Raw genomic sequence first — 24,615 nt, forward strand, 5'->3', positions numbered from 1 at the left:
ATTCAGTTTATTAAGCAGTTGCTGTTATGGGAGAAAAAAATGAGGTATTATTACAGGTGAATAACCTTACAGGGGAATAGACTGGTTGTGATACAAGCAGGGGAAGCATTATCTGGATTGCTGAGTTCAGTATTAAGCCTCTGATGATTCAGTTTGCCTGGGTAGAAAATGAGATGTTCCTCAAGATTATGCTGGTCTTCATTAGGACAGTTTTTGAGGCTATAGACGAATAGGTCACAGTAGAGTGAGATGGAGAATTAAAGGAGAATATCTGTCATAAATGAAGGTTAGAAATAATTCTAAAAGATATTACAGCAAGGAATTTAAAAATCTCCAAGATGTTCAGGCAAATTCAACAGTTTTATGAAAGACAAATCATGTTTGACTAAGCTACTGTTCTTTGAATAAGTCAATACATGCTGTAGAGAAAGAGGAACCAATGAAAGTAGATTATTTGAATATCCAGAAGGCATTTGATGAGGTCCACATCATAGATCACTGCAGTAAGGAAAGCTAATATATTGACATTGATAGAAGATTAGTTGACTAACAGAGAACAAAAAATATGTATGTCTAAATTGTCTACTTTTGTTTTGTTTGGCAACATGTAATGAGTGATGTGCCACAGGGATTAATACTGTGCCCTCAGAGTTGAATGAAAGGATTGAAGAAGGTATGGTCGCTTAATTTGCCGATGATACAAAGGTGGGTGGGGAAGTAGTTCATGAAGAAGATGAGAAGAATATAATGGGATAAGTGAAAAGATGTAATGGACATGTTAAGTAAGTGGGCAAAGATCATACAAATGGAGGATGATGTGAGGAACTGTGAAATTGTCCATCTTGGCAGGAAAAAATAAAAGAAAACAACCTGAATAATGAAGCTTACAAAGCTCTCATGATTCACTGAAGGTTGTAAGCAGGTGTATTAATAAGTAGGGAAAGCTAACAAGTAGGTGTATTAATAAGTAGGAAAACTATTGTTTATTGCTGAGGAATTAAATTCAAAAGTAGGGAAGTTATTCATCAGGGATGTCAGACACATTTCAAGAACAGTATTGATCCCCTCATTTATGGAAGGAATTCGACTATTTGAAACTGTTCAGTGAAGATTTACTGCTACCTAGACTAGGCAGATTGCCGTCCGAGGAAAGTTTAGTCAGGGTGGGTTTGTATCCACTGAAATTTGGGAGAGCGGGAAGGATCTTGATTGAAGATAAGGGGTCTTGAGATATGTGGAGAGAATATTTATAAGGCAGTGACTGAAAGACTCTTGATAAATGGTTGAAAGGTTATTATGGTTAAACATAAATACAGTTGGGATTAAATCAGATGATCTTTCTGAAGGGTAGTGCAGACAAGAGAGGCCAAATGACCTACTCATGCTTCTATTTCATATATTTGTAACAGAAAGGATACGGCAATAAAATGAGGTGGATGATCAGCTGTGATACCGTTGAATAGCAGAACAGGTCTGAGGGTCTCAATGGTCTAGCTTGCTCCTAGTTCTAATTTTTTATGAATTTTATTGAATTTTTACATCACCATATGCTAGCTTAAAATATTTTTAAAGAACATTCCTTATTCATTCAACTAAAAATAAATACATATATGTTGCATGATTTTTCTTAACCGGCATGTTCTGTGTTAAACACTCAATGGATTGGAAAAAACAGTAGCTGGAAAATACTCCACTGTGAACAATGACTTGAAATGACGGGCTTTTTAAAAACCTGCTAAAATGTTGGAGATTTACATTTGATTGCAAAAATGCACATTTAGTCTGTAGGCACAGGAAATAGTAGGGATATTTACCAGATCATGCACGTTCTGTGGAGGGAGAAAAAATGTTTTACACTTGAAAGATTACCTCAGCATCATTCCCTGCATATGCTACCTGACTTTCTGAATACTTAGAACATTTTCTTTTGCTTTTATTTCAGATTTCTGGCAATTGCAGTAATTAGGGTAATATCTTCCAACAATCACATGATTTGAAGCTTTTAGCACCATCAATATTTAGATTTAACCAATTTGCAGATGGTTATGCTACTCCCGAGAATGACTTGCCTCTCCAAGTCCATGATATAACAGAGACCAAATCTGGTTTAATGGATGCCACATTTATCCTGGCTTGTACGTGGCTTCCTAAATGATAATGAGTTACAGGTTTGCCTTGCTTACTTCTCTTTCAGGTGGCTACCTTGCTCACAGTTTGGCCATCATGACGGATGCAGCTCATTTACTGACAGATTTTGGCAGCATGCTAGTTAGCCTTTTTTCTCTCTGGATTTCTACACGACCAGCAACAAAATCTATGAACTTTGGTTGGCATAGGTCAGGTAGGAGAATTTTTCTTCACCATATATTTGAATTTGGTAGATATTTATGGAATCTTAAAATAGATAAGTAATGCAATGGAAGAACAAAGATCAGGTTTGATAATTATATGACTACTTAAGCTTGTTAAATACTTGCATGATGTCTGCATTGCTTTTCTTTATGTAGTTAGTTCCTCAAACTATGCTCTCTGCTTTGGCAGTGTTTATTGAATCTATTTATTAGAGTCATACAACAATACAGCACAGAACCAGGCTCTGTGGCCCTCCTAGTCCATGCCAAATCATTAATCTCTCTAGTACCATCGCCCTGTGTCCAGACCATAGCCCTCCATACATTTCCCTTCCATGTACCAATCCAAATTTCTCTTAGATGTTGAAATGGACCCTGCATCTACCACTTATGCTGGCAGCTCATTCCACACTCTCACCCCCTTCTGAGTAAAGAAGTTCCCCCTCGTGTTCCCCTTAAACATTTCACCTTTTACCCTTAACCCATGACCTCTAGTTGCCTCACCCAACCTCAGTGGAAAAAGTCTGCTTGCATTTGCCCTATCTATACTGCTCATAATTTTGTATACCTCTATCAAATTTCCCCTCAATTTTCTACTTTCGAGGAAATAAAATCGTAATCTGTTCAACCTTTCCCAATAACTCTGGTCCTCAAGTCCCGGCAACATCCTTATAAATTTTCTTTGCATTCTTTCAATCTTATTTATATTTTTCCTGTAGATAGGTGACATGGCACTCAAGATTTGGCCTTGTCAACATTTAAAATAATTTCAACGTAACATCCCAACTTCTGTACTCAGTTCATTGACTTATGAAGGCCAATGTGCCAAAAGCTTTCTTTATGACCGTATCTACCTGTGACCCCACTTTCAAAGAATTATGGATTTGTATTCCCAGGTCCCTCTCTTCTACCACACTCCTCTGTGCCCTACTACTCACCATGTATGACCTACCCTGGTTGGTCCTCCCAAAGTGCAACACCTCTCATTTGTCTGCATTAAACTCTATCTGCCATTTATCTGCCCATTTTTCCAGCTGGGCCAGATCCTACTGCAAGCTTTGATAGTCTTCCTTACTCTCCACTACACCCCCAACCTTGGTGTCGTTGGCAAATTTGCTGACCCAGGTTATGACATTGTATTCCAGGTCATCAATATAGATGACCAACAACAACAGACCCAGCAGCAACCCCTGTGGCATATCACTAGTCACATGCTTCCAGTTGGAGGTGCAGCCATCTACTACCATTCTCTGTCTTCTCCTGTGAAGCCAACGTCCAATCCAATTTACTACCTCATCTTGAATGCCAAGCGGCTAAGCCTTCTTGACCAATATCCCATGCGGGACCTTGTCAAAGGCCTTGTTGAAGGCCATGTAGACAACATCCACTGCATTGTATTCATCAACTTTCGAGGTAACTTCCTTGAAAAACTCTATATGATTGATTAGACATGAGTTACCATGCACAAAGTCATCTTGACTATCCCTAATCAGTTTCTGTCCATTCAAATATTTGTATGTCTGGTCCCTTAGAATACTGTCCAATAACTTTCCCATTACTGACGTCAGGCTCACCAGCCTATACTTTCCTGTCTTATTCTTAGAGCCTTTCTTAACCAATGGAACAATATTAGCCATCCTCCAGTACTTCAGCACCTCACCTGTGGCTAAGAATGTTTTAAGTATATCTTGCTAGGGCCAATACAATTTTTGCACTAGCCTCCCACAGGGACAGAGGGAACATATTGTCAGGCCCTGGGGATTATCCACCCTAATACACCTCCTCCTCTGTAACACACATCAAAGTTGCTGGTGAACGCAGCAGGCCAAGCAGCATCTGTAGGAAGAGGTGCAGTCGACGTTTCAGGCTGAGACCCTTCGTCAGGAGGTCCTGACGAAGGGTCTCGGCCTGAAACGTCGACTGCACCTCTTCCTACAGATGCTGCTTGGCCTGCTGCGTTCACCAGCAACTTTGATGTGTGTTGCTTGAATTTCCAGCATCTGCAGAATTCCTGTTGTTTGCGTCCTCCTCTGTAATCTGTTAGGGTCCATGACCTTAATGCTTCATTGTCTCACATCTATGGACTCTGTGTTCATCAATATATATAGATGCAAATAAAATCCATTTGAAATCTCCATCTCTTTTGGCTCCACTTTGATCCTGCAGAGGACCAACTTTGTTCCCTGCTATCCTTTTGCTCTCAATATATCTGTAGATGCCATTAGGATTCTATTTCACCTTATCTGCTATAGAAACTTTCGGTCTTCTTTTAGCCCCTCTGATTTCCTTCTTAATTGTTCTCTTGCATTTCTTATACACTTCAGGTACCTCATTTGGTCCTACCTGCCTATACCTGCTAAGCACCTCCTTCTTTTTCTTAGCCAGGGCCTCAACATCTCTTGAAAACCAAGTAACTATATTTTAACTCAATATCTCTCGAAAACCTATTATCTTTGCCTTTTATTCTGACAGGAACATATAAACTCTGTACTTTGAAAATTTCATTTCTGAAGGCCTCCCACTTACCAAGTACACCTTTGCCAGAAAACAACCTCTCCCAATCTACATTTACTGGATTCTTTCCACGAATGTCAAAATTGGCCTTTCTCCAATTTGGAGTCTTAATCTGAGGACCAGACCTATCCACTTCCATAATTACCTTGAAACTAATGGCATTATGATCAGTAGACACAACCTCCACCAACTTCTGTCATCTGCCCTGTCTCATTCCCTAAAAGGAGATCTAGTATCACATGTTCAGACATCCCATCCTGCAAAAACTCATTTCAGGGAGGTCTCAGCCGGAAGTCTAAACCTCATAGCAGTCTGTGTCAAGGAATTTGTTAATTTTGCAAGACATCAGATTCACAAATGGTTTGTGAGACAGCTGACTTCTGAATTCTGTTTTAATTAGATTATGAGAACACTCAGTCTTTTATTGTCATTTAGAAATGCATACATGCATTAAGAAATGATACAATGTTTCTCCAGAGTGATATCACAGAAAACAGGACAAACCAAAGACTAACACTGACAGATCCACATGATTATAACATATAGTTACAGCAGTGCAAAGCAATACCATAATTTGATGAAGAACAAACCATGGGCACGGCATAAAAATGTCTCGAAGTCTCTGAGTCAATTGACTCCCGAGTCCCCGATAGCAGACGGCAAAAGGGAGAAACTCCCTGCCATAAACCTCCAGGCACTGACAACTTGCCGATGCCTTGGAAGCAGCCGACCACAGCCGACACTGAGTCCATCCGTCCGAAAACTTCGAGCCTCTGACCATCCCCTCCGACACAGCTACCACTCTCTGAGTAAAGAAGTTCCCCCTCATGTTACCCCTAAACTTTTGGCCTTTAACTCTCAACTCATGTCCTCTTGTTCGAATCTCCCCCACTCTCAATGGAAAAAGCCTATCCACGTCAACTCTATCTATCCCCATCATAATTTTAAATACCTCTATCAAGTCCCCGCTCAACCTTCTACACTCCAAAGAATAAAGTTCAACCTTTCTCTATAACTTAGGAGATGAAACCCAGGTAACATTCTAGTAAACCTTCTCTGTACTCTCTCTATTTTGGCATCTTTCCTATAACTCGGTGACCAGAACTGTACACAATACTCCAAATTTGGCCTTACCAATGCCTTGTACAATTTCAACATTACATCCCGACTCCTATACTCAATGCTCTGATTTATAAAGGCTAGCATACCAAAAGCTTTCTTCACCACCCTATCCACATCAGAATCCACCTTCAGGGAACTATGCACCATTATTCCTAGATCCCTCTGTTCTACAGCATTCTTCATTTACCATGTATGTCCTATTTTGATTAGTCCTACCAAAATGTAGCACCTCACATTTAACAGCATTAAACTCCATCTGCCATCTTTCAGCCCACTCTTCTAACTGGCCTAAATCTCTCTGCAAGCTTTGAAAACCTACTTCATTATCCACAACGCCACCTGTTTTAGTATCATCTGCATACTTACTAATCCAATTTACCACTCCATCATCCAGATCATTAATATATATGACAAACAACATTGGACCCAGTACAGATCCCTGAGGCACACCACCAGACACCTGCCTCCAATCTGACACACAGTTATCCACCACTACTCTCTGGCGTCTCCCATCCAGCCACTGTTCAATCCATTTTACTACTTCGATATTAATGCCTAACGATTGAACCTTCCTAACTAACCTTCCATGTGGAACCTTGCCAAAGGCCTTACTGAAGTCCATATAGACAACATCCACTGCTTTACCCTTGTCAACCGCTTCAAAAAATTCAGTAAGATTTGTCAAACATGACTTTCCACACACAAATCCAAGTTGACCCCCCAACCGTTCTATTTTAAAGTCTCCCCAGTAGCCTTTGCAAATCTCTCCGCCAGGATATTGATCCCCCTGGGATTCAAATGCAACCCGTCCTTTTAGTACAGGTCACACCTGCACCAAAAGAGGTCCCAATGATCCAGAAACTTGAATCCCTGCCCCCTGCTCCAATCCTTCAGCCACGCATTTATCCTCCACCTCATTCCATTCCTAATCTCACTGTTGCATGGCACAGGCAGTAATCCCGAGATTACTACCTTTGCGGTCCTTTTTCTCAACTCCCTTCCTAACTCCCTATATTCTCCTTTCAGGACCTCTTCCCTTTTCCTATCTATGTTATCAGTACCTATCTGTACCACGACCTCTGGCTCCTCACCCTCCCACTTCAGGATATCTTGGACGCAATCAGAAACATCTCGGACCCTGGCACCAGGGAGGCAAACTACCATCCGGGTCTCTGGACTGCGTCCACAGAATCGCCTATCTGACCCCCTTACTATTGAGTCCCCTATTACTACTGCCCTCCTCTTCCTTTCCCTACCCTTCTGAGCTACAGGGCCGGACTCTGTGCGGGAGGCACGGCCACTGTTGCTTCCCCCTGGTAAGCTGTCTCCTCCCCCCCAACAGTACTCAAACAGGAGTACTTATTGTCAAGGGGCACAGCCACAGGGGTACTCTCTAATACCTGACACTTCCCCTTCCCCCTCCTAACCGTGACCCACTTGTCTGCCTCCCGTGGCCCCAGTGTGACCACCTGCCTGTAACTCCTCTCTACCAACTCCTCACTCTCCCTGACCAGACGAAGGTCGTTGAGCTGCAGCTCCAGTTCCCTAACATAGTCTCTTAGGAGCTGCATCTCAGAGCACCTGGCGCAGGTGTGGGCGTCCGGGAGGCCTGGAGACTCCAGGAGCTCCCACATCCGGCACCGAGAACAACAAGCTGCCCTCTCACTCATACTTCCCCCTTTCCTCAAATAACAGGGAAAATTGAAAACCAAATCTCCTTTGCCTTGCCCGTTGAGCCAAAGCCCTTAAGCCTTCACTCTGCTCCCGGCTCACTCCACAGCCCGCAAAACGACGCCTCGCATAGTCAGGTTGTCACCGCCAGCCTTGGGAATTTCATCGCCAGGCTTTTGTACTTCATCACCAACAGTGGTCTGGATTATTTCAGCGTCATTACAGACGGCAGTAACTGAACTGATGGAATATGGAAGAGAGAGAGAGGTCAACTGTAAAGCCCGCCCACAGAGAAAACTGATAGGTCTACTTAGCACAAAGAGAGATCAAGCAGGATTCATTCATTTTCTTTTTTTCCCTCTCCCTCTCCCTCTCCCTCGCTAAAAAATCGATTTCCGGGATATTGTATATAATTTGTGGGCATCAGGGAGCCGCTATTGATATGCAGGAGACTCCCGGAACTCCTGGGAGAGGTGGGATGTCTGCACTCTCTCAAGTTGGGACTTCTATGTCATTGTTAAGGAAACTTTCCTAAATACATTTGGCAAACTCTTTCTCATCCAGTACTTTTACAGTATGGGAGTCCCAGTCAAAATGTGAACAATTTAAAATCACCTGCTATCACAACCTTATGTTTCTTGCAACAGCATTCCACCTCTACAAATTAGCTCCTCTAAATCTTGCTTTCTGTTAGGTGGTCTATGATATAATCCCATTAATGTGGTCATACTTTTTTTCTTCCCCATGAAGCCTCACTGGAAGAGTTCTTCAGACTGTCCTGACTGAGCACTGCTGTGACACTTTCCCTGACTAGTCATGAGACCCCATCCCCTTTAACCCCTTCCCTTTAAAGATATCAAATGTAGCCCCCTGGCAAGCCTCAGGGTCGCTCAGCTCGCTGTCGTCTAGGGAAACAACCCTCGGCCCCGCTAAACTGGGTAATTAGTTTGCGTGGATGCTGTGTAATGTACCCCACCCCGCCAAATAACAGACAATATACCAGATACGATTAAATGAATTACAGTTTATAGATATTACTGGAACTATACAATTAATAGAGATATAAAAGGCGCCACACTTATCAAAGTTCAATCTCTTGGTGCACAAACAGTTGGAGCTTGGGACCTTCCTTCTTCACCCTGCGATCCCCTCAGACCACCCCGACCTGCTGCCTGGGACCAACAACGGTGGTCGACCAGACGCTCCACACGAGTCCGTCTCCGTCTCCTCTCCTCGCCGAACACCCTGGACCTCAGACTCCTGCTCGGGGTCCGACCCCGTTAGCCGACTCACAGCGCCTCTCTCTCTCTCTCTCTCGCGCCTTCTTCCCCTAAACCCGCGCATCACAATAACGAGCAAATAACCCACAGAGTCACACATTACTGATTTAAACAGTGCAACCACACAACACACCACTGAATCCAATCCCGGACAAAAGCTTCCAGATAATATTCATCGGAGAGCACGCGCGGCCTCTCCAGTGAATGATATCTGTAATCTGTCAAGTAGGGGACCGTGCACAATTCTGATTTGATGGAGATAGACATGAGAGTATAGAGGAACATCTGGAGAAACTTCTGAAATGCCCACTTCGCTGCCGCTGCTACTGTGTGGTAACCAGAATCTCCGGACCAGTAGGCCCCGAATCCTCGGCTTTGCTTGTTTCGGCGGCCGGGGCTAGGTCGAAGGTGCTCGGCAGAGGATGGCGCTCGGGAAGCTGTATTGGAGGGGCTGATCGGAGACTCGAAGTTTTCAGATGGACGGACTCGGTGTCGGCTGTGGTCAGCTGCTTCCAAGGTATCGGCAAGTTGACGGTGCCTTGGAGGTTTATGGCAGGGAGTTTCTCCCTTTTTCCACCTGCTACCTGGGACTCGGGAGCCGATTGGGACTTGAGACTTTTTTTTTACCATGCCCATGGTCTGTTCTGTATCAAATTATGGTATTGTTTTGCACTGCTGTAACTATATGTTATAATTATGTGGTTCTGTCAGTGTTGGTCTTTGGTTTGTCCTGTTTTCTGTGATATCACTCTGGAGGAACATTGTATCATTTCTTAATGCATGTATGCATTTCTAAATGGCAATAAAAGAGGACTGAGTGTTCTCATAATCTAAATCCCTCCCATTCTATCACGTCTAGAACAACGGAATCCTGGAACATTGAGCTGCCAGTCCTGCCCCTCTTGCAATCAAGTCTCATTAATGGCTACAATAAGGCATCCGTTAGTCTTGCGAGACCAAGGATCTGCGCCTGGAAAGTCTTCACTCTCCAGGGCGCAGGCCTGGGCAAGGTTGTATGGAAGACCAGCAGTTGCCCATGCTGCAAGTCTCCCCTCTCCACAACACCGATGTTGTCCAAGGGAAGGGCAAGGGCCGATACAGCTTGGCACCAGTGTCGTCGCAGAGCAATGTGTGGTTAAGTGCCTTGCTCAAGGACACAACATGCTGCCTTGACTGGGGCTCGAACTCACGACTTTCAGGTCACTAGTCGAATGCCTTAACCACTTGCCCACGTGGCTACAATGACATAATTAATTCCACATGCTGATCCATGTCATAAGATCACAATACTCCCATTCCGTGCTGAAAAATCTCAATCTAATATTTATGGTCATATTTTTCGCTAATATCTGTTTCTTAAAGTTGTGGGCCAAAACTTGCCTGCCAGCAGAGAGCTTCTGATCTAAAAGGTAAGTATGAGGTTGCTGGAGGATTGGAGGGCTGCGGATGTTGTTCCCTTATTCAAGAAAGGGAGTAGAGATAGCCCAAGAAATTATAGACCAGCGAGTCTTACTTTCGTGGTTGGTAAATTGATGCAGAAGATCCTGAGAGGCAGGATTTATGAACATTTGGAGAGGTATAATATGATTAGGAATAGTCAGCATGGCTTTGTCAAAGGCAAGTTGTGCCTTACGAGCCTGATTAAATTTTTTGAGGATGTGACTAAATACATTGATGAAGGTAGAATCGTAGATGTAGTGTATATGGATTTCAGCAAGGCATTTGATAAAGTACCCCATGCAAGGCTTATTGAGAAAGTAAGGAGGCATGACATACAAGGGGACCTTGCTTTGTGAATCCAGAACTGGCTTACCCACAGAAGGCAGAGTGGTTGTAGATGGGTCATATGGGACATGGAGGTCGGTGACCAGTGGTGTGTCTCAGGGATCTGTTCTGGGACCCTTACTATTTGTGATTTTTATAAATGACCTGGATGAGGAAAGTGGAGGGATGGGTTAGTAAACTTGCTGATGACACAAAGGTTGGGGGTGTTGTGGATAGTGTGGAGGGCTGTCAGAGGTTACAGTGGGACATTGATAGGATGCAAAACTGGGCTGAGAAGTGGCAGATGGAATTCAACCCAGACAAGTGTGAGGTGGTTCATTTTGGCCGGTCAAATGTGATGGCAGAATATAGTATTAATGGTAAGACTCTTGGCAGTGTGGAGGATCAGAGGGATCTTGAGGTCTGAGTCCATAGGACACTCAAAGCTGCTGTGCAGGTTGACTGTGTGGTTAAGAAGGCATATGGTGCATTGGCCTTTATCAATCATGGGGATTGAGTTTAAGAGCCAAAAGGTAATGTTGCAGCTATATAGGACCCTGGTCAGACCCCACTTGGAGTACTGTGCTCAATTCTGGTTGCCTCACTACAGGAAGGATGTGGAAGCATAGAAAGGGTGCAGAGGAGATTTACAAGGATGCTGCCTGGATTGGGGAGCATGCCTTATGAGAATAGGTTGAGTGAACTTGGCCTTTTCTCCTTGTAGTGACGGAGGATGAGAGGTGACCTGATAGAGGTGCTCAAGATAATGAGAGGCATAGTCAGAGGTTTTTCCTGAGGGCTGAAATGGCTAGCATGAGAGGGCATAGTTTTAAGGTGCTTGGAAGTAGGTACAGAGGAGATGTCAGGATAAGTTTTTTACGCAGAGAGTGGCGAGTGCGTGGAATGGGCTGCCGGCAGCGGTGGTGGAGGCGGAATCAATAGGGTCTTTTAAGAGACTCCTGGATTGATACACAGAGCTTAGAAGAATAGAGGGCTATGGGTAAGCCTAGGTAGTTCTAAAGTAAGGACATGTTTGGCACAGCTTTATGGGCTGAAGGGCCTGTATTGTGCTGTAGGTTTTCCATGTTTCTATGTTTTGCAAATTCATTTAGTTAACCTATACAGAGCCTTACACAATATAAAACATTACATCAGGAAAGCAGATGGAAATTCTAAACGAAACAGCTGGTTGTCAGTTCTGTGAAAAGTTTTAGATGTTTTTGAATATTCATAAATGTTCATATCCAACTGAACTCAAACAAAAGAACAATATAGATAATTAGAAAAATAAACACAAACTAAAACATTAATAAATACTACCAAATAATTACAATTGGTTAAGTAAACTCTATTAATTCAAAAATATTTAAATTGCCCAAAGGCTTAACTAGCACTATTACAGTTATCACTTTGAGTCATGCCTTTCCATTCCTGCTGAAGGTCTAATCTGGCATTCATTAGTGTGTCACGTACCCCGCGACAGGCTAAAAGAACCAGCAGAGATGAAAAACACTTTGGAGTCCAGTATTGCTATTAACTAATAATATTTATTAGTAACTATGCAATACAGTAATATAAATGAAGATAAATCAAACGGGTTAACAATGATTATATATAAGTAAGTGTATCAGTAAGTGTGGAAATGTATGAAAATCAAGCTTCTTCAAGTCTAGGGGTAAATAGATACAGTCTTACAATGATGAGTAAAGTTCAGTTCAGTTCGTGGTATTGAGTTGAGTAGTAATAGAGAGAGAGAGGGAGAGATTTGAGTCTTCAGATGAGCTGACGCCTTCGATCTTCCCGCTGTCCTCCGAAATCCTTTAGAAGTCACCGACTGTGACCACAACAAAGGTTCTTCTGTGGTGGAGCTATCAACCCAGGCGAGGGTTGAACACACAAATAATTCCCCACCAGTCACGCCCTGTTCACACTGCAAGAGCCACTGATCGATCCTCCAAAACCACCTTTTCTGAGGGCACAACAAAGCTCATTCAGTGTTCAAAATCATGTGTCTGAGGTCTACCATCTGACCTTCTATTTATCTCACCATACTAACTGTCTCTCAAATAATTCCTCCCTTCTCTGTGTAAGAATATACAAGCAGGCGATGTCCTTGGGAAATGTAAACATTCTGTGAGCAATCTTCCTCTCTCTCTCTCTCTCTCTCTTAAAAACAAGATGTTGGTGTTAAATACTCTCTCTCTTTTTTTTCAAAAGCACAGTTCATAGGGGTAATTCAGGACCCCGTCACAGGGGGTCAGAAACTGTAGCATGCAATGAAGGTTGACCATCAAAATCCCAAGAAAATACAGCCCAATAGGTTTAGAAGATCACCTTTGGTCAAATATTTTGGCTAAAGATTTTATTGAATACACTATTACAAGTGACGAGATGTATTTTAACTTTAGTTGCCACATTTGAACTGTTTATGGGTCATACATATAAATACAAATACATCATGTAATAGAAATGTAAAACCAAATCTAAGTTACATATAACACTATATCAACACTGTCAGAGTTCATTTCTAAATGTGGTATGTTACAGGATGAAATTGCCTTTTCTAAATATATACAGCAGAGTTGTGTTTTTGTGCCTGCTTCTGTGTCTCTTTCAGGATGTTTCAAAAGCTTTACAGTCAATGAAGTATTTTTGAAATGTTCTCAACGTTGTAATGTAAGATCCCAAAGGCCAATTCGTGTATAGGCAACACCCACAGGCAGTAATATGAAACCGGCCACCTAATCTGTTTTTTGAGAAGATTAGATTAGCTAAAGTTTAGAAGATTAAATGTTGTTAAGGAATTAAAAATTAACCAGGCATCTCCTATTCTTTAATTTAGCTCGTTGGTCTAAGGGTATAATTCTCGCCCAGGGACATGTTTGGGCTGATGTGCGAGAGGATCCGGGAAGGCTGAAGGTGGTGGGGTTTCCACGCGAGAGGTCCTGGGAAAGTTTCTGTGCATCCACTGCATTCCCCTTCTATGTGATAGGTGAAACTGGGAGAGGGGGACGGGTGAAGGGGAAGCTTTCTTCCCCCTTCTCCAGCCCTTTATCTCTCCACCTCCTAGCTTCTCATCTCTTTACTTCACCCCTCCCCCCTCTCCTGGTCTCACCTATCACCAACCACCTTGTACTTCTTCCTCCCCTCTGCACCCACCCCCCCCCACCTTCTTGCTCTAATTTCTCACCTTTTTTTCTGGTCCTGATGAAGGGTCTCGGCTCGAAAAGTCGACTGTTTACTCTTTTCTGTAGATGCTGCCTGGCCTGCTGAGCTCCTCCAGCATTTTGTGTGTGTTGCAGAGCTTTCTCAGTTTCTGCTTCTGATCATTTTTTAGGTGCTGTTGGAGTAGCCTGGGCGAAATGGTGGCAATACACTTGGCAGCGGCTAAATGCTGCAGTTACTGTGTGCTGGTAGTGGAAATAATTCATGTTCAGGTGTAGCAAAAAGGAGATTGCGTTGTCTAGGATGTAGTGAGCTTCCAAAGGGATGCTAGACCTCTATTCATCTAGACGTGTGAAAGAGCACACTTTTATATTTCTGAGTTGTGCTTGTAGATAATCAAATGTCTTTGGGTTATCAGAAGGTAAGTCACTTGCAGCAGTGCACCCAACTTCTGACTTGCTCGTACAGCCATGACCAGGTGCTGAAGACAGTGGCAGGAATTATTTTCCCAAGTAACACCAGTAGGCTCCTCTGCCGAACCAGAAAGCCCATAGCCTTTGTCGAAGCTGGAGACCAGCCACGGCCTCAACACAGATCACGAGCAGGCTTGCTCACCCCAGCGTCTGACTGGTCAATCTTGGCAAGCAAATAAAGTTCCCTGATTTCACTGCATCATCATCGCTGAGGCCTGACAGGATCATTCTGACAGGAATCTCAAAACGGGTGGTCATGGTAGAACTGACTGTGCCTTGGAAAGACCAGATTGTGGTGGTGTTTGAATATTATTAGGCCTAATACCAGGAGCTGGTAGAGCAGTGCAGAGACGGGGTGGAGGGCACAATGCGAGCCTATAGAGGTGAGGTGTGGAGGATTAGCTGCTGCTTTCTGTGTAGAACATATGGGGCATTAAGGGGGCTGGAAAGAAAAGAGCCATCAGGACCATTTCAAAGACTGCTGAGTGAGCCTCTAAATAGCCATGGACCAGTGCCGCTGGGAGACAAGCCAGGGCCTAATCAACCCAGGCTGGGTCGCCTGGGCGAGGGTGTCCGATGTTGAAAGACCTGAAACATCCAATAACCCCAGGTTACATCACTGATGATGTGTCTCAGCACATCCTAGGATGTAACTCGGCATCATATGTCTGATCAGTTGTTACCTCCAGAATGTTCAAGATTAGGGTTCAGGGTTCAAGGTACATTTATCATCTAAGTACATAAGCAGTTGTGCAGTATACAACTCTGAGATTTGTCTTCTCCAGGCAGCCATGAAACATGTGATGCTGGAATCAGTGAGAGTGATGTAGAAGTTGCAATGTGCTTTATGTAACCAATATCATTTACAGACTGGTACTAATAGGCCTTAAAGAATGACTTAGTGGTGACTTTTAAACATAAGTTTATCTTGACAGAACATGTGGGCTTTATTGGGAAGGGCACTTGTATATCTCATTTATAAATGATCTGAGATGTTGGTGATTCATTGTCTTTTTGTTATAATCCCATGTGCAATAGGTACTATTAGGTAGGAATATTTTGGGGTTTTGATCCAATGATATTGTAATAATCATAATGCATCCCCAGTTCAGAATGAGGTGAGCTTTGAAGGAGACTTTGGAGATGATAATTTCTTGCATCTTCTCCTTCCGTATAATAGATTTAAATTTTATTCCCATTATTGCAGAGTGTTGTATTACCTTTTTATAGATCCCACATGTTTAATAACCATTTACTTTCTATAAATAAGTTAGTCAGTTAATTTAAATTGACACAATATTCTTGCAGAATTTTAATAATAGTCACCTCTGGAGTGGCTATGAAAAAATAGACTGCAGTTGGTACTAATGGCCATTGATTGCTCAAGATTTAATGGCTGTTGCCCATGGACGTGATCTTGTGAAATTACTGCTGTTGCAATCTGTAGATTTTTGGCCCAATTAACTTAACACCACTGCTCACCTTTCACCTTGAGGCAGTTTGCCAGTTACCCATTTGTGTGAAATATTTCTTCCACAGAGTTCTGTTGATTTTCATTAAGATTACATTACACAATTAGTGGTTTGGTAGACCACGTGATGTATATTTCTGAATTGTTATTTTTAGTTGCTGCTTGAGTCATATTTTGAGTGTCACATTTCTTGTAAACCAGCTCTGCATTCACCATGAACGAGGAAAACTAGAGATGTCAATTTATATAGGTCACCAGACTCGCATTGAGTGTTCCTGTAGTGTTTGTTAGTAGTATGGCAATGCCCATTAGCTAGTTTTTTCAACAAAGTCCTGATCTCTGAGGTTTATTATTTTGAAAGAAAAAAAGGCAATCCTTTTTTTATAAGCATATATTTGGTAAAATGTAGATTACAATGTCATCCTCTTGAATTACATTTTAAGACAAAATTAATGGAATTTTAATTCAGTTATTTTGTTGTGCAGGTAAACCAATTAACCTGGGAACTTTGAATTTATTTTCTAATGCATTTTGCTTTCTAGATGTTGGTAGTTCATCACAAACATGGAAGTTAATGGAAAATAATTTGATTATTATCTTGAATTGGCAAAGAAATTACAATATTCGGGAAAATGTAGTTGAAAAATTTACATAATTATGTAAGGGCTGACTTCTCAAGTTCTCACCCACAGTAACTAGTTATTCTACACTAATTGGCTCTGTCATTCAGGCAGGCTTAAGGATGACTGGTATAGAATGAGAAATACAGGAACATTAAATGTCACTATTGCAATTGGGGCATGTACTAGAATTTTAGTAAGGGGGCTATACTACAGCCTAGAAATCTAAAAATTGACACCATTTTTCTGCAAGAACATCCATAAACACAGTAGATAATATTAAGATATATTCTTAATGCACAGCACTGAATTGTTCCTGTGCCATTTATGCTTTTGATGTTTTTAAAACAAAATTTTGTATTGTCTGAAAATACTGGAAGTTCAATAGTTCAACGGCATACCACCCTCAGATTTATTTTCTTGCAGGTATTCACAATAGAACAAAGAAATACAGTAGAATTAATTAAAAAGACTGAAAATGTGCAAAAGAAGACAAACTGCAAATATAAAAAAATAAATAATACTGAGAACATGAGTTGCAGAGGCCTTGAAAGTGAGTCTATAGGTTGTGTTCAGTTATCAGTTCAGTGTTGAGGTGAGTGAAATTATCCATGCTGGTTCAGGAATCTGATGGTTGAAGGGTAATAATTGTTCCTGAATCTGGTAGTGTGGACAAAATTTGAGGCAAAAATTAGTATGACAAGCCTTTTCTGTGTCCACTTCCAAATTGGACTGAAGCATTTAATTTAGAGATCCATCCTTGCTGATGCTTATTGTGGCTTGACACCCAGTTAAAATTTGGCTTTGGATTTGAGGCAGCCTGTCCTCTGAACCCCACCTTGGAAAGTCAACTTACTACTTAAATGTTCTAATTTCTAACAGTCTTTATGGTTTCTCTCACTGTATGATGGCAATAACACAGATGTTAATGTGTTCATTAAACTTGTGATCTGAATACACATTTTCCTGCAGTGATAACAACTCGCATTCTATAACCCGTGGAGATATAGGTCTTTCTTAAATGCTTTGAGACAAGCAATCTGGAAGACAAACCAAAGAAATCTCAGAAGTGGCCAAGAATGAACCATAGAATTCTGAGTCCAATCAAATTGAATCTCTGCTGTTTAGCCAGCAGTCAGACTTGGAAATATCACAATAAAGAAAATCTGCAGATGCTGGAAATCCAAGTAACACACACAAAATGCTGGAGGAACTCAGCAGGCCAGGCAGCATCTACGGAGAAGAGTACAGTCAATGTTTTAGGCCGAGGCCAAGGATCTTCAGCCACCTCTTTCAGAACCCTGGGTTGTACGCCATCTGGTCCAGGTGACTTGTCTACCTTCAGACCTTTCAGTTTACCAAAAACCTTCTTCCGAGTAACAGCAACTTCAGACACACTGTCACAGAGAGAAAGAGAATTTCTTTTCTCTAAAGCACTGAACTAAGATCGTAAAGCTCAAGTTTGAAGAGGGGACTGAGAATTCTGTCAGTCTTATTACAAATTCCATTGCTCATTTGAATTTATTCACAGCTGGAATTGAACTAATGAGGCAATTGTTACAACAATGTGTCAACCAGGCACTCGCCAGTAGCTAAATATCTCCGACAGAGCAATAGCTTTGTTACTGGATATACAACACATGCTCATTTTCTTCAAGGGAGCCTGTAGCAACAACATTATGATAACTCCAAATGTGTTAATCTTACTATTTAGGAAAGGAAGGTGAGAAAGAAAATGGTGTAAGGTTTTGATCAAAATGTCAACAATTTGTTCCTCTCACAGATGCTGCTTGACCTGCTGAGTGTTTCTGGCAGTTTCTGGCTGAGAGTAAATGGAAATCAGTGACTCAGAGATGTTAAAATTTATATCAAGGAAGGAATAAAAGGACCTTTATAAAATAACAATAGGGCTGGTCATGGTCAATATGGATTTATGAAGGGGAATCAGGTTTAACAAAGCTGTTGGAACCTTTGAAGATTGTAACAAATAGAATAGATCTTCAGTATTTGGACCTTTATAAGACTTCTGGTAAGCCACCACAAAAAAAGATTAATTAAAATGTTAGTGCACAGTGGTGGAGGCAAGTTACTGATGTGTTTTAAGGTTTGGTTAACTAACGAAGACCAGATTTGGAGTAAATTGTTTATTTTCCAACCAGGAGGATATGGCACTTGGATTGTCACAGGGATTGATGCTGGGGCACTGGATGTTCACTATCCATATAACTTGGATGAAAGAAACATGTATAATATTTCTAATAATTAAAGCTAAAAAAACTGTAGATGTTGGAAATACAAAATAAAAACAGAAAACGCTCTAAATATCTAGTAACTAAGGCAGGAGTCATTGAAGGAGAAAGAGTTGGTGTTTCATGTCAATGAGTTTTCATCGTAAGTATGTGTACTCAGAAACCTTTCAGCAGAATCCAGTTTGTCACTGGATTAAGATCTCACTCTGTCAAGTCTATACGGTAGCTGGTGAGTGATATTATTCACCTTTAAAAGAACCCACACAAAAGCAATTTGTTCTTTTCAACATGACGTTTGGGACCTGGGCAGTTCCAACAGAGTGAAAGACCTGAATGCCCCTCACCCACTGTAGCCCAGAAACTTAGATGCTTTGACAACGGCAACACTGCTTTGAGAGAGAGACACCAGGCAGGAGAAGGCCAGCTCAAATCGGAATTGGTTTGTTTTCGTCAGGTGTACTGAGATACAGTGAAGAGCTTGTCTTGTATACTGTTCACGCAGATCAAATTATTACACGGTGCATTGAGGTAGAACAAGCTTAAAAGTTAACTGTGCACAGTAGAGTACAGAGAAAGAGTAGTGCAAGTAAACAGTAAGATGTAAGATCATACAAGGTCAAGAATCTATTTTATCATACTAGGAAACCATTTATAGCATTGGGGTATCAGTGCCCGTGAGCCTGATTTGAGGTACTTTCAGGCCTTTGTATTTTCTGCCTAATAGAAGAGGGGAGAAAAAATTACTGGGGTGGGTAGAGTCCTTGATTATGCTGGCTTCTGTACTGGGTCAGTGAGAAGTATGAATAGAATCCATAGAGACAAAGCTGGTTTCCATGATGTGCTGAGCTGTGCCACAACTCAGCTAATGTTTGTGGTAACGGCCAAAGCAGTTTCATACCAAGCCGTTATACGTCCAGAAAGAATGCATTCTACGGTGAATTGAAAAAAATCGGCAAGGGTCAATAGGTCATGCCAAATTCCTTTAGCCTGCTGAAGAAGTAGAGCTGTTGGTGAGCTTTCTTGTCTGTGGTATCTACATGATTGGACCAGGGAAGGCTGTTGGTGATGCTCACATCTAGGAACTTCAGGGTGTCAACTCTCTCAAACTCCCGTTGATGTAGACAGGAGCATGTGAAGCACCTCATTCCTGAAGTCAGTGACGAGCTCTTTTGTTTTGCTGACTCTTATGGAATGGCTGTTGTCATGACAGCATGTTACTAAGCTTTTATCTCCTTCCGGTAGTCTGACTCATCATTAATTGAGATACGGCCCACTATCATTTGCAGACTTGTAGATGGAGTTACTGCAGAATCTGTCCATGCAGTGGAGAAGGGGGCTGAAGACACAACCTTGTGGAGCACCAGTGTTTAGAATAATCATGGGGGAGGTGTTGCTTCCTCACTGATTCTGCTCTGTTGGTCAAGGAGTCAAAGAACCACACAAAGGAAAGTGTTGATTCTCAGGGTCTGGGGTTCAGTGATGTTTGGGTTATGACAGCAACCTTTCATTCAATTATGGTACTGAAAGGAGAGCTGAGTCAATAGACAATAGTCTGATGTAGGCATCTTCGCTGTCCAGAGATGAGTGTAGGGGCCCCCGGGTAGGGGGGTGCCAACCACCATATCTTGTTTTGGTGGTAGACGAATTGCAGTGGATCGAGGTTGTCTGGAAGGCTGGAGTTAATGCACGCCACGACAAGCCTCTCAACGCATTTCATGAGGGCAGATGTCAGAACCAGGCAGTTGTTAAAGCTCAATATCTTGTTTTTCTTAGGTACCGGAATGATAATTAGAAAAAGCAAGTAGGAACCACAGATTGAAGCAGGGAGAGGTTAAAAATGTCTGCAAGTATGCCCGCCAGCTGATTGGCACAGGGTCTAAGAACACAGATGGGGTCACCATCCATAGGTTCATTCTCAGGAAGACTGATCAGTGGTGACTGTGGGTTCAGTTGCACTGGAGTTTGGCAGGGTGGGGTAGGTGGTGAAGTACCTATTTCCTTCTGTTTAAAAGGAGGAAGGGGCTGGAAATGTAAACAGAAGAGAAGCAACATTTTCATAAATGGTGCTATCGTCAGGAACGTGTTACTCTGGTGTTTCAGTGATGTGCATCTCAGAACCCTGGAGAGTTACCAGCAATCCTGTCTCAAAAATATCTTCTAAATAAATTGGCAGGATGAGAACCTTATTGTCTTCTCCTTGACTGATATCCTCAGCACTGAGGCCCAACTCCATTACATCCTATTCAATACTGCTCTAACTTTTGTTCAGCATGTTCAGGTAAAATTGGGCCTCTCTGATAACTGGAACCTCAGGTGGGTGAAATTGCTGCACTGTTACCATGTGAACATATTATCTTGCTTGTATGAAATTCTCTTCACTTATTTTAAAAATTATAGTGGCATCTCTCCTAAAATAATTCACCTATTGTTTTCAAAATATTTCATTATAAATATTTGAGAGGATAGACAAGTCATTTGATTGTCACAGTTTTACATTATTTGATAATATTCTACATTTTGACTGCAAAACCTGGGAAAGAAAATCAAGGATCAGTAAAACACAAAGGACTGCTTTGTTCTAATGTCGGTATCTTTGTTTGCTTTGTGTCACAGAGATTCTAGGAGCTTTTCTCTCTGTGCTGTCAATCTGGGCAGTGACAGCAGTGTTGGTCTACCTTGCTATACAGCGACTGATCAGCAAAGACTTTGAAATTGAAAGCCATGTAATGCTTATCACATCTGGGTGTGCCATAGGAGTCAATATCGTGTAAGCAACCTTGATCTTTACTTGAACATTTTAATCACACAATATTTGATTTCTGAGTTCCAAGAAAAATGCATTAAAATGTTGCTGAGAGTAAATGCAAATCATAATATAAAAAGGTGAAATTTAATGGCTTTTCTTTCACATACATTTGTTTTTACATTCACTCGTCTCTTTGCCCATTTTTAAAAATTAACACATCAAGAAGGTGTCTCTCAATGAAAACAGTAACCAGTTGTAATTCAATATTAATTAAGACAACATGTCAGTTAATAAATATTAATCTGAAAGGAACTGCAGATGCTGAAAATCAGACGGGAAACAGAAAATGCTGGAAACAATCAGCAGGTCTGACAGAGTCTATGAAAGAGAAAAAGAATTAATGTTTCATGTCAAAAACCCTTTGTCTGTACATTTTCTGATTTTTGCCTTGCTGAACAAATGCATCTTTATGCATTCTTGCTTCACAAAGTCATGGGGGAAATTGCTGCAGCATTGCAAAGGCTTCTGGTATTTCACCTCTTTTACAGATGAAATGAAACCATGTTGGTGTCGCTGTCGGTTCATTATTGTCAGACCGTGCCAAGATAGAGTAAACATATAAGTTTTGAAACCCAACCAAAAAGATCATTTCAAAACACAAGAACTTTGAGGTAGCACAAGGGAAAAAGAATAAAGTGTTACAGTTACAGAGAAAGTGCAGTGCAGGGGCCAAGACGATGTAGATTGTGAAGCCAGGAGTCCATCTTTAACTTACAAGAGGTCCATTCAATAGTCCAATAACAGAGGAATAGAAGCTGTTCTTGAGCCAGTTGGTACATGTTTTCAAGCTTTTGAATCTCATGCCCGATGAGAGTTGATGGAGGGAGAAAAGAGAATGTCTAGGGTGGAAGGGGGCTTTAAGTATGTTGCCTGCTTTCCTGAGGCAGCGAAAGGGTAGACATTTTGGGATCTCGGGCAGAGCAGTTGCTGTACTAAGCTATGATCTACCTATAAGAATGGGTGATGTCAATTGGATGTACCAAATTTCCTTAGCCTTCTGAGGAGGCAGAGGTACGTTGTGTTTTCTTGGCCACAGTGTCTACATGGTTGGTCAAGGGCTAGGATGTTTACACTAGGTACCTGAGACAATATTTTAAAAATAGTGACATCTTGTCATAATCTTCCCAGTGAACCGCAGGAAAAAACTCTACAACAAAACTTATTTTCTGAAAATGATTTAGCACTTTAGAGCCGCAGTTTTAGATGTGGTGTGCAATTATTTGGAAGGCAACAGGTTTGAGTGTGTCAACTAGAAAAAAACCATTAACTAGAAGAAATATCTTTTAATCACAGTTCATCTTTCTTTTTCACTTGAAGAATACATTAACACCCAAAATGTTTGCCTTGTCTGTGTAATGCATGAGAAGAGCACAGTTGGTGAGGGGTACAAAGGGGTTCCGATGTACAGATAATCAGGGACACTTAAGATGTTTGGCAAAAAAACAAAATCATGGGTAATGTTTAAATATAGCAAGGTGCTATAATCTGAATTGCAACTCTTAATTATAAAAATGTATTCAGATCAAAGGAAAAGCTTGCAGGGCATGGGGATAAAATGGGGAGTAAAAATACTTTTGGGGAGTAAAATAGAAAAAAGAGATACTTGCAGTATATTTTGAGCACACTTCTGTACAGTGTGCTCAAAAGTGCCTGATCACCAATAAGGTATATTACATCAATGCCTTGAGGTGTATGAAATACTGTTGCTGATTTGAATACATCTGCTTCCTACAAACATGACCAGATGATGCATCTTAATGATGTTGATAGAGGGATAAATATTGGCATGAAGGCAGGCAATAATTCACTAGCTCCTCTTCAAAATAGTAATGTGGGATTTTTTCATGTTCACTTGAGAGAATGGATCAGCCTTTAGCTTAACATCTCATCAGAAAAATGTGACTCACTCAATCATAGGCTGTTGTGGGAATGTTATTTTCGTGCTCTGGAGTGGGGCTCTGGAACCTTCTGACTTGCTAAAAATGCTGAGCTAACATGATAAGTTGCTCAAAGTGACTCAAAATCATGAACTATATCACTCAAATAGGCTGATGTATGCACAACACAATAACCTTTGAATTTGACACATCATCGAGATTATTTGTGGGATGTGGAAAAACTTCAAGAGCCGAAATAACTCAAAATTTAATCCACTGCAGTCCTTGAAGACAAAATGAATCTGATAAGGTTTCTTCCAATCATTTACGTTGCAGAATGGCTGTCATACTCCATCAATCAAACCCTTTCCACAGCCATAGCCGTCACTATGCAGCTGGTTATGAGGAGTTAGAAAACAACAGAGTTGATGAAAACTCTTCTCAGGCAAACCAGCTGGGAAACACCAGTGTGCGAGCAGCCTTCATACATGTCATTGGAGATTTGTTCCAGAGCATCGGAGTGTTTGTGGCAGCCACTGTCATCTTCTTTAAGGTCTCTTCTTTTTTTAACATATTGTTTTAATATTGGACATTAATTCTGCGATTATTCCACTGTGATAAATCATACATTGTGAAAAATGCCACAAAATAATAATATTTGATGGTAAATGTAGTTCAAAAAGATAATGTAATAATGATTGCATTCAGTTCAGATTCATCTGCGCTATTTTAATAGTTAATCACTGATTTTAATCATTGGTGCCTTCCTCAAACTTGCACTGCAAAGAATTTCCATATAATTATATAATATCCGACACGGAAACAAGCCACTCAGCCCAACCTGTCACGTGGACACATCTCCACTCAGCTTATCTGTTTCTTCCTCTCGTATCCAGCCCTTCAGTTCTTCTCTGCTTTTTTTTGCCTTGACTATTCAAGTGTTACTATCTTTTATGTATCTAGGCTTGTTTTTGGTCAAGAATTTATTTCTGAATTCCAGTTTTGATTTCTTGGTCATTAATTTTGGCCTCTTAGTGTAACTAATGCTACAAGCAGAAAACCTCTGCCCATTCTTAGCTTAACATTTGGGAATTCTGAAGAGTTCCGGTGTGATCACCTGTCAATCAGAAGACAGAGCCAGCCTGTTTTTCCCAATAAAATCTACAAAAAAAATCTCAGATTTCCAAAAATATCTGTGTAAATTCATTTTTTGCTTTCTCTCAATATGCTTTTTTATTATGTAGCAAATAAT

At 41.3% G+C, this 24,615-nt stretch overlaps 1 protein-coding gene across 4 annotated transcripts in view; it reads left to right on the plus strand.

The window, feature by feature from the left end:
• slc30a2 (solute carrier family 30 member 2) overlaps nt 1–24,615 on the plus strand; it is a 176,729-nt gene that overhangs the window by 130,595 nt on the left and 21,519 nt on the right. For all 4 annotated transcript variants that reach the window (XM_063035835.1, XM_063035843.1, XM_063035817.1 and 1 more), the window contains exons 3-5: nt 2,195–2,341; nt 21,294–21,447; nt 23,700–23,916. In XM_063035835.1, the coding sequence (XP_062891905.1) occupies nt 2,195–2,341; nt 21,294–21,447; nt 23,700–23,916 (518 nt within the window). The remainder of the gene's footprint in view (nt 1–2,194; nt 2,342–21,293; nt 21,448–23,699; nt 23,917–24,615) is intronic.

The sequence above is a fragment of the Mobula hypostoma genome, chromosome 2 (genome assembly GCF_963921235.1).
Source record: "Mobula hypostoma chromosome 2, sMobHyp1.1, whole genome shotgun sequence".
In the NCBI taxonomy this organism is placed as follows: domain Eukaryota; kingdom Metazoa; phylum Chordata; class Chondrichthyes; order Myliobatiformes; family Myliobatidae; genus Mobula; species Mobula hypostoma.